Source organism: Pseudorca crassidens, chromosome 18 (assembly GCF_039906515.1).
Source record: "Pseudorca crassidens isolate mPseCra1 chromosome 18, mPseCra1.hap1, whole genome shotgun sequence".
Lineage (NCBI taxonomy): Eukaryota > Metazoa > Chordata > Mammalia > Artiodactyla > Delphinidae > Pseudorca > Pseudorca crassidens.
Window position 1 is genome coordinate 45,201,091 of NC_090313.1, and position 12,006 is coordinate 45,213,096.

A 12,006-nucleotide genomic window follows, 5' to 3' on the forward strand; every position below is an offset into this window, starting at 1 on the left:
TTTCAGTAGAATATTCAGATATGAGATCTTTGTGGAAGTGACGTTTGAGCAGAAAGCTGAATGAGGCAGAGAAAGGATATAAATATTTGGTAGAAGAGTGTTTCCGGCAGAAGGAAGAAAGAACAGCACAAAGGTTATCTGGTGATATTATGCTTGTTATAGTCACAAAACAGCAAGAAGATCAGTGTGGCTGGAATTGTGTGAACAGGGAAAACAATGATAAGAAATATGATTGGAAAGAAAGTTAGAAAAAGACCATGGGTAGTCTCGTTGAATGACTGAATTCAGGAGTACTGAGAATCACAATTCTAAATATCTATGAGAACTGAAGAAATTAATTAATATATTAATTTCTGATAGGTGCTGATAATTTACAGGTGCTGATAATTTGTTGGGACAAAATGAATCTCAGTGGAAAGAATTGTTCTCTGTCACAAAAGTTGCAATATAGTTGTGAAGACCAGCCATAAAGACATAAAAGATAATTGCATAAGAAAATTTATGGTGACATCATATAATCCTAAGGAAAGGAAAACTAAGAATTTAAATGAAGGAGAGAATGTCATGAAAAGTTTTTAAATATTTCTTAGGCATGGATGAACTTACCTGGAAACTGAGGGGTTATTTAGAATTAGATACCAGAGATTCCAGAGAAGCGAACTATTGTGAGTAAAGTACAAGGGAATTTACAGCACATATTTAGAAGAGGTGAAATTAATTCAATGCATTTTTAGAAAAAATGCCCAGATAGTTGTTCAGAAGTTAGGTATGCAGAAACATGCCTATCAAAATATGGAGTTTAAACCTGCTATTTGTGGGTATGTGTTTAAGACATTGTTGAACTAGGAAAGCAAGCCACTCTGTGTTCTAAGTAAGACAGATTTTGGATAGGGAATTTGAGACCTAAATGGTCTTTGAAAGGGCCGTGGAAGTGAAGGTCAGGGAGCTTTCTGCTAATGATCTCAACCTTCAGTTCAATGTGAAACGTTCTGAAAAGTACTATGAAAAGGCACTGGGTTCCTCAAGAACCTTCCATCAACTGTCTACAGTCTTCCATCAACTGTCTCAGTCTACAGCAGTGAAGCCAATTGCTTTTAAGGGCTCACTTAGAAGTTACTTCAAGTTTCCATTGTCCACATATCTGCCTGAATCTGCGTGTGGAGAAATAATGGCTTTTTCTCTTCCACCTTCTATACCTTACCTGAATGCCTCTTATGGCAAACTCTAACCCAGAACTGTATGGAGAGACGATTTCTTAAAAAATGAAGATCCAGGAGTCTCCTCTAAAGGTAAAGCTGACCTTGGAAGGAAGTAAGGCTGATGATCAGTAGAAATAGGTAAACCAGCATAGAAAGAAAAATCAGAAGACTGAAGTAGAAGTTTGTACTACTAAAATGAAAAACAGAATGAAAAAGCACTTAAACATGAAAGCTCATTCTATCACATACATGAAGATACCTATTTTCATGCCCTGATATTATTCAGCCACATGAACCAAATTTGTTTCAACTTTTCTTCATATGACATGGTTATAAAATGTTTATTATTCTTGTTATTCTCATCTATTTCTGTTTGTCACTCTCTAATATTTTTAAAGTGTGATGTCCAGAACTAAGAACAGGTCTCATAATGAACTCTGTCTAATAGAGAACTATTTCCTTCAGTTATTTTGTTGCTATCTGTATATTCACACAGCCAAAGTTTAAATTAATGTTTTAGAATATATTTCACACTTCTGCCTAATATTGAGCTTGCAATCAGAATTTTCCAGTATTTTGCACATGAACCACTGCCAAGCAGGGTCACCTTCCCTGAATCAATTTTGGAATCATCACACAAAATCAATAGCTGAAGCCAAATAAATAAGTGAAATTTCCAAAGGAAACATAGCAAAACATATAAAAAGCAAAGACATACAGACAGCAAGTTAAGATCTGGATGTTGAAGATCAAGTTCATATCTAAAATATTTTGACAAGGAAATTGAAAATTAGAAAAGAATGTTACTTATGAAATAAGCAAAGAATGCATATTTAGATGCAATAAATAAATTAATTCAGTACCAGAGGTAGTAGGAAATCTGAGATGATTTGTTACTGAAGTAGTTAAGAAGAAGAAAAAAATAACATAATAAATTTGTTCAAAAAGCACAAATTAAGTAGATTAGATGAGGAGATATGCAGGATTAAACACAGATCAGAAGCAAATATGTGGTGAGAAATTATAATACCAGATACAAACACTCACTGTAAAGTGTTAGAACTGAGAGAAAATAACGATCTAGGAAGACAACTGGTCAGTAAATTTTCTTCATTAAAATAGTAACCCAGGAACATTGGGAGAACACTGGAGCTTCATGTTTCCAAAAGAATTTGAAATCTTTTTAATTTCAACAGACATGACACAACATGTGATCAATTCATAGTCTCAAAAATAAATTAAAATAGTTATTTAGAATGTTGAGTGTCTTAGCTAGAACTCTTATATGTTTCTGTTTTACACATATTTTACTACAGAATATAAATTTTAATGTGTTTAAAAATATATTGTTACTATTGTGTGATAAATTGCACATCAGTCCAAGCAGCTGCAAGAAAAACATTTTTATTACTAAATTAATAATTTCGAACTAGACCAGAAGGAACCACTATCCCTCTGGATATGGAGGCATATTGTTCTTTGGCTTAGCTAAGCCAGGAACTCCTAAGAGTAATGAAATGTGCATAATTAAATGACTGCAGTTAGACTTTGATATTTTGGTTGATGAAGTATTTGTTTACATTGATTTTATACGGTTCATATAATTTTAATAGTAGTACTGTGCCCTGTCATGGAATATTTTGAAAAAAGAATTTGAAAATAGAATTACAAAGCATGTATCTCCTTCCTTTTATTTCTACATTTTCATTTAATTTACTAATCTGCTTAACAGATTAAAGAAGAAAATTAAAATAATATTGAGATTCTGTCTAAGAAGAACAATGAGAAGACTTTTAAATGGCTGACTGTCTTTAGTAATTTGAAAAGGTGTTAAAGCTCAAAATAAGAACTTTTAAATAAATAGCAACTATAAAGCTTAATGAGATTTATTTCATATAAATTCTTCCCTTGAGGTGAAAAGAGAAATTTCTATACTTTACAATTGGTTGTTTCAATAATAAAAATCAAATCATTAATAATGTTAATAATAATAACAATAGCAAAAATGGTTAACATTTTATATAGAGATTGCTACATTCCAGGTACTGTATTAAATGATTTTAGAATGATTATTTCTAGGGTATGAAATGATGGGTGTGAAATTGTTGTACTGATTACTCAATTCTATAATGGAGATAACATTAAAAGAAACACACTACGAAGTACACATACTTAAAGTCTAAAATTCAAATGACTTTTAATATCTCTTATAAAGCTGTTAAAATACCTACACATATACATAGTTTGTATATATAGCAAAAAATTAAAGAGAAAAATACGAAATAGGCTTATAGTATTTTAGGACTATTAACTGACTGATATTCAATCAGTTTAAACTCTTTATGAAAATAGTACAGAAAGTCAAATTTTAAAAAAAAATAGATCAGTTGATTTATATATCTAAATATTTTCCCTTAGTATGCTAGTTCCCAGGAGTTCTGAAATCCAATATTCACTATAACAATAAATACTTTAAATATACAGTATAGATATGATTTTTTTCTCCACAAATCATACAGGCAAATCCATACCTAACATATCATGCTATGATAAAAAGTGTATTAAATATCTGGAGTGCCATAACAAAATACCATAGACTGGGTGGCTTAGACAACAGGAGTTTATTTCTCATAGTGCTGAAGGCTGAGAAGTACAACATTTAAGGTATAGGCTGATTGGGTTCCCTGGTGAAAGCTCTATTCTTAACTGGCAGATGGCTATCTTCTCACTGTGTCCTCACATGGTAGTGGAAGAAAGGAAGCAGACTCTCCAGTGTCTCCTCTTATAAGGGCACTAATCTCATCATGAGGGGCCAACCATGATGACTTCACCTAAACCTAATTACCTCCAAAGTCCCCATCTCCAAATAACATCACATTTGCAGTAGGACTTCAACATTGCATTTTGGTTGATAGAACTCAGTCCATGGCAGAGAGGTTGTTAGAAAAATTCAAAAGAAAAACTTTTGTGGCATAAACTTCTAGCTCTTAACTAGAAAGAAAAGGGAAAAAATAGGGCAGCTGTGGAAGTGGATGCAAAAAGATAGATATGCCAGGAGTAATTAAGAAAAAAATCTTTTAAGCACTATTTAACATCCCGAGTATCAATATCTATATCTATATTGCCTATAAAATGTAAATAAAACTATAACAATAATAAAGTCCATTGTGTGATGTCATTTTTTACTTTGAGATTATTAAATATTATATGGTACATTGTGTCCCATGATAAAAATGTGCCAAAGATGCAAAACTAATTTTAAACTTTAAAAAGATTTTTAACACAACAACAGTAATTATTTTAACCTCTGATAATACAGCTATGTCTCTTTTATTTAAAAATTAAATTTCCTTACCATTGTGTAGCTGTGGGCCACTTTCATTAATTCAATACATCCTTGAGCATCTGCAAATGCTCGGATTCCTAAACAGTTAGATGGATGCAAGAGCTTCATGAGGAAATGGCAGCACACTTCTACTACTTGAGGAAGCTGAAGAAGGGAAGCTGCAGCAAGAAGGTTTTCAATGGTTTCTTCCTTTAATTCCAAGCAACCTAAACATTAAGTGAAAAGAATTATGAAACTGTTCAAAACATGAAATAACATGTACCATTCTATTACTCAAAACATTAGTCCAGTCTTCTAGAAATGATCTGAACCTAAATTGATAATCCAAATAAATATAACTCATGAAAAGCCAGCAATTGTTTTCAACATCTTGCATTTCTTAGCTTGTGTAATGTTCAGAATCATGTAGTACATACAAATGCAGCTTCAACTAAAATATCTGTATCCTATTGAACAGGAATTATGGTTGTTCCTTTGGTTGTGGATTAGGAAAGAAAAAAAATAGAAATATTTCACAACACATGACTACAAGCTTAGGAGAGCAAAGATGCACTAACATTTTCTGACAATATATATGTATAAGAATATGAAATACCTATGTATGGATAATGAACATATGTATATGTGTCTATAAATACCTGTGTTGTATGTTGCTAATATTGTATTTAACTCATTGTGCCTATGATTATAATTTCCTATAATTTTTCTTTCTTTTTGGTCAGTTAACTTCAAAAATTAAGCTCTTTAGTGTTTTCCCTTTTTTTCTAACTATTGGAATAACTTATTAAATAATGGAGCTATTCCTGGACTGTTTATAAATCTCATCTGTGAAAACTTCTAGGCTGAACTATTTAGGTTATATTTCATTTAGCAATTCAACACATCTTTAATAGGTATAGTTCCATTCAGATTTTCTATCACTATTGGGTGAGGTTTTCTAGGTCATACATTCTCAGAAATGGTTGATTTCATCTTAATTTTTGTGACACAGATGGCTACTCTTCACTAGAAATATCTCCACTCATTTTTCCTGAACACAGGGTCAGGCCACATACTGCCATGACACATGTCAGTGGATGTGTGTTGCTACCACACTGAGGCATTTATGATGTGAGTGTGCTTCATCCCTACTCTTGCTCTTCTACCAGCTAACTGAAGACAGAAAAAAACCCTCGTGGATAGAGGCTACACGGGAGCAAGGAGCCTGAGCTCTGAATCCATGCCCAGTGCTATGAGCTTCAAACAGCAATATGCAATGTTTAAACTAATAATACTCCCAAAATAAACTCAAGTTTATACTTGTGTATGTACTTGAATGCAATCCCAAGTGTCTAAGTTTGAAACTCAAGTGCAAAACCATAGGGAAAAATAATTGATTAACCTTTATTATTAATATGTTGTCATCTAAATTAGAAGGATATTCTTGCCAGCTGAAATATATTTTCTAACTTTGTGATGCTACTGTAATTTTTTCTTAGATATCTCCTTTTTCCATCATTAGCATTTATTTTTATGACATGTAAGAGAAGTTGTCTACTTTCAAAAATTCAACTGTCAAGGACAGAATATTTATTAAGAAAAGTCTCATAAACAGAATGCCTTTATTGTTTCCCACACCAAAGTTTTTGTTCTGGATTTTTTAAAACTTACAATAATTTGCAAGAATAATACAATAAGCAGTTAAAAACCTTTCACTTAACTTCACCAAGTGTTAACATTTTGCTATATTTATCTATATGTGTGTGTGTTTATACTGTAGTTGCTGAATAATTTGATGGTACTTCTAATCAACCTGTATTTCACCCCTGAATACTTCAATGTGTCTCTAAGAACAGAGCTTTCTCCTACATAGCCACTCATGAATGTAATTCTTTACACTCACGAAATTGATACAATAGTATTTGCTATAATGCAAATTTCCCCAAATGTTCAAATAAGATGCTTTAAAGATTTTATTTTTAAATTCAGAATCTAATTAAGTCTCATTACATTAACTTGTTATGTCCCTTTAGTTTTCTTTAATCTAGAACAGTTTCCCAACTATTTTGTCATTCACATTTACGTTACTGAAGGATTCAGACCAAATGCTTTGTAGAATTCTTCAATTTAGGTTAGTCATATTTTTTCCCCATGATTAGATTTAACTGAAAACTTTTTGGCAGGAAGACTGTATAGGTGATGTTGTACCCTTTTCAGTGCTTATATATAGAGAGGTCCATAATGTCAGTATATCCCTCTGTTGATGGTGTTAAATTTGGTACCTTGTTTAAAATACTGTCTGCCAGATATCTTCATTTTAAAGAAACTCTTCCATTTATACTTAATAAGTAATCTGTTGGGTGAGGGACAACTTTGCTTTCAAACATGACATTTCACCCATAACTTAACATGTTTAACAGATGAAGAGCATTATGTTTTATTTATGAGTTTCATTGAAAGAATAAGAGAGCAAAGGAATCTAATGCATATTTCAAAGTAACACAAGGGATGTGATGAAGAAAAAAGAAAGGTAAAGTGGATGCAATAAATTGAAAGGAAATTAAAACTCTTTTTATTACATATAAATTTCCAATTAAATTAGCTATCTAAAGTTTAGTTTGGTATAAAAGAGAGACACTATCAATAACAAAAGTTATTAAACTTTCAAGATTCTAAAAAATGCACAAGGACCCTGTTCAGATATTATCAACTAGTAGAACATTGAGTATCATGATCAATTTGACAGAGGAGACATTTGCCAATAGTAATAAAATTATCTAAGGTGTTTATGTTTCACATTATCAATAACTTTTTCATTCAATAATAATGTCAAACAAAATCTTCATCTGCAGTTGAAGGATTCATACCAGTTTAAATGATTTTAAGACTAATTATATTAGTGCAATTATAGATATATATGTTAAAGTTTATGAATATTATAGTAAACATCAAAATAAAGTATTCTACAAATTATGGAAACCTATATTTTATATAAACTTTAGCTGATTTACAAAATATATACCTATACTTATAAAAATAAAAAAATATAAAATATAGAGGAGCTAACATGCATACTATAAAATCTGTTATTATTTACAGTTGATTATAAGCATAATAATTATATACATATATATATATTTAAAATGTCATGATTTAAGACCTTTGGAGGAATTTTACCTAAAAGTTTTCAGTAAGATTATCAAGAAGATATTTGTATGCTTTTTAGCATAGATTATATGAAAATCAGCTTAAAAAGGATATGGTTTCAGTTGGTATGGTTTTTATAGATTCCATTTTTGTTGTGATTTCAGAACAGTGGGAGAGTGATTTTCTTTAATTTTAATTGATTAGTTATTCTCAATGACATCTGTTCAGAAAAGAATTAACACAGCAAGCCTGAACTGCTCTCCTTGAAAAGTCCTACTTGCAAGATTTGCCCTTGACTAGTGCCTGAAAACTTAGATTTCAAGAGGGTTCCCACCATTAAGTAATATAAATGGCTCACTGTGCCTAAACTGTTGGTGTAAGCATTATGGTTTATGCTTAACAACTGCTTTCCTTCTGGGAGTCTTGAATTTTGGTATATACTAAGCAGAGGTTGCCTATGTGATTAGCCCTCAACAAAAACCTGGGACTCCAAGTCTCTAATGAATCTCCCTGTTGGCAGCAACTCACAGGTTTCGTCATAACTCTTTGCAAAGGAAATTAAATGCCTCCTGTGCTATTCCACTTGGAATGCTGACCTTGGAAGTTTGCTCCTGGTTTCCCAAGGACTATGCCCTGTGTACCATTTCCCTTTCCTCATTATTCTTTGAACCCTTTTGATATAACAAATCAAAGCCATTGGTTTGTCTGTATGCTGAGACTTGTGAGCCACCCTCTCATGAATCATCCAACCTGGAGGGTTAGTCTTGGGGATGTTTCAACACAGCATTCTAATTAGAATAGTTGGGGTGGTGGGTGATGTTTGAGATATACTGTGCCCATGTGTTGGAAGATACAACATTGCTAAGATTTCAACTGACCCCAAATTAATCTATAGATTTATTATAATCATATTTAAAATCCCAGCAGACTTTTTGTAGAAATTGCAAAACTGATCTAAAGTTCCTATGTAAATGCAATGACCTAGAAAAACCAAAACAATTTTGAGAAAGAACAAAGTGGGAGTAATGTCACTACCAGATTTTAAGACTTTTTACAAAGATATGGTAATTAAAATTGATTGCTATTGGTCTAAGTATAGACAATAGATCAATGGAAAAGAATAGATTCTAGAAAGATTTTCAAAGGCTCAAAAAAATTCAACTGAGAAAGGATAGTCTTTGAATAATGGGTACAAGCAGGTAGGCATGTACAAAAACTTGTGTTTTAATCTGTACCCCACAAAATATATAAAATTTACTCAAAATTTATCATAGTCCTAAATTTAAAACTTAAAACTACATATCTTCTCTAAGAAAACATGGGAGAAATACTGTGACTTTAAGTTAGTTAATGATTTCTTAGATAAAACATCAAAAAGCATAATCCACAAGAAAACATGGTAAATTGGACTTTATAAAAATCACTACAAGTGACAATAGTAAAGGAACAAAAAGATGAACCATGAATGGGAAAAAATGTGTGCAAAATCATATATCTGATAAAGTACTTGTATCCAAAATACATAAAGAACACTCAAACTCAATAATAAAAAAAATTTAATGGACAAGTGATCTAAACAGACATTCCACAAAAGAAGATACATGAATGTAAAGTGCTCAACAACATTACTGTTTAGGAGAATGCAAGATAAAAAGCACAATGATATACCACTACATATACATTAGAACAGCTGGTGGAAATGTGAAATGGTATAACCATTTTGGAAAACATTTTTACAATTTCATCTTTCAAATGACTCAGCCATTTCACTCCTAAGTATTTACCCAAGAGAAATAAAAGAATGTGTCAATATAAATCCTTCTACATGAATGCTTAGAGCAGATTTATTTTGTAATGACCAAAACCCTGAAAACAACCCAGACATTCATCAGCAAGTGAATAGATGAAAACCTTATAGCCTATCCATTTACTGGAATAAATTAGAAAGAACTATTGATATGTGCAACATCATGGTTACTTATGCTGAGTGTAAAATTATGCTGAATATAAGAAATCAGATGAAGATAACGCTACCATCCAATTTAATTAAAATTCTTAAACATCCAAACTTATCTATTGTGAGTGACATAAATCAGATCATCAGTACCTGAGCATGGGTTAGGGGTGAGGCGAGGCAACAAGATGGATCATAAAAAGAGATGACAGATATATTAATTATCCTGACTATGGTAATGATTTTATGTATGTATAAACATGTCAAAACATCAAATTGTATATCTTATATATGTATAGCTCATCGAATGTAAGTATTCATCAATGAAGCTTTTAAAAAATACTCAAATGTTAACAAAGATGATTTGAATTGACTAGTACCTGTAAATATTTTCTGAGGGCTTTAATTCAAACTTTACTAACAAAATCACAAAGATAGAATATTATAATTTAGAGAAATTGTGGTTATGTGTACAATTTGTCTTAAGCTTACAATGTACAGAACACATTATTATAGTCATGGAAACTTCATATATACTATTACCAATTTAAAATACTTGACCGAAGTATTTTAAAAATAATCTTATAAGTGTAAACCTAACATGTAAAATGGTGTGTGTGTGTGTGTGTGTGTGCACGTTAGTATATTTACTTTCCCAATCAAAGTGATTCATAGATATTATGCAATGGTTCATAGATATTATGATTCATATATATTATGCAGTGAAATAAGCTATAGGATATATAAGAACAAATAATTATTCAGTCCAAATTCAAATACTGGATCTAATATTGTACTTTATAATAATTTAGGTAAAATGTCAGCAGGGCATCTCACCATCCTTTCCTGTTAAAAAAAAAAAGAGAGAGAGAGAGAGAAAAACTAAATTTTCACAGGTTATCTATAGGCTAATTTTTAAAAGTTACTTACTGGTAATTTTGGATGTGAATTTGGAGGATATGAGCATTGTTTGTGCTATTTTTTTCAACTTGGAATATATCCAATGAAAGGATCCATTTGTAGAAAATCAGAAGGCACAAATGGAATATTAGTTAGTGTTGAGCTTGAATACACACAAATTGAGCTACCTCATGCATGATATATTCTTTGTAACTATAACCTGGTTATTTCTCTGGCAGATTTAGATGGTAAAAAGGCAAAAATCTGTGAAGTATTTGACTTAAAATAATCCTAAAAAAAGATATGACTACTGTTAATGGGAAAAAAAAGTAATTCTATACATCCACTCAAAGTTAACTTTCAAGGCATTAATGTTCACAAATGGCTTTAGACTTACTGAGAGGGAAAATCTATGATTTTACTTTAGGTGACATTGAAAATTGGCTTTAAAATATCCAATGACATTTTAGATAACTAAGGAGCTATAAGTATAGTAAAAGAAAACCCTGAGAAATTTTTCTAAAATAATAAGAAAATATTTATAATGTTTCTTGACAAGTCCAGAGGATGAGGCTGATTGTCCCCAGAACTGATTAATTGAAGGGCTCAACACATCTTTAGGAAACAGCCATCCTTTCAAGAGCCTGTTTCCCTCATGGTTGCCATAGTTGCAAGCTTCAAATTCAGACAGGAAAACACCCATCAGAAGAGAGAGTATTCTTTAATGCATTGATACATTTCTGTTGCATCAGTGAAGAAATCTTTACTAAAAGTTCCCCAGAACTCTTTCTTTATGTTGCCTTGGCAAAAATATTTATGACATGACCATGCCTTAACCCAATAATTAGCAATGGGGTAAAACCCCAATAATTGATTTTGACCTTACACGAATTACATTGATAGAAATGAGTCACTCTCCCTTAAGTTAACTGGGGGAATAAGAAGAGACTGACTTTTGAATATGGGACCTCTAATGTGTGCTACATTATCTGCAGTCTCACCTTAAGTAAATGACAAAGCTACTGAGCATTTCAAACATGTATCAGTGGACTCAAACTCTGATTTCCTACAAGAGAATATAGTTAAATTTACACTATATTAGAATGAAAATATGTAAAATATAATTGGAAGAAAATCACAAAGATTATAGAAGAATATAAATCTGTGCTGTTCATGTTTTAATAGATAAGTTGTATTCTATTAACAACTATGCTGTATAACCATATTTTATGTATAAATTCAGTTATATTGAAAAGATAATGCATTTTACCAGATACGTGCAAGAACTGCCCATAAAACCCATAAAGTAAATTAAATATTCTTTCTATATATTTATGTGTCTACCTACATATCTATCTCTATCTTTAATGGAAATAAAGAGAAATAATATGATACATTAGAATTAAAACAAAGTAAAAAACTGATATTTTAGTAATTTGTAGGGGTTTAAAAATAAACTTTTTCTTAAAATATTTTATTTA

At 31.3% G+C, this 12,006-nt stretch overlaps 1 protein-coding gene across 1 annotated transcript in view; it reads right to left on the reverse strand.

The window, feature by feature from the left end:
• The window catches only part of KLHL1 (kelch like family member 1), a 374,463-nt gene that overhangs the window by 181,364 nt on the left and 181,093 nt on the right, over positions 1-12,006 (reverse strand). Inside the window, exon 4 of the mRNA XM_067713151.1 lies at positions 4,555-4,751. Coding sequence (XP_067569252.1) covers positions 4,555-4,751 — 197 coding nt within the window. The remainder of the gene's footprint in view (positions 1-4,554; positions 4,752-12,006) is intronic.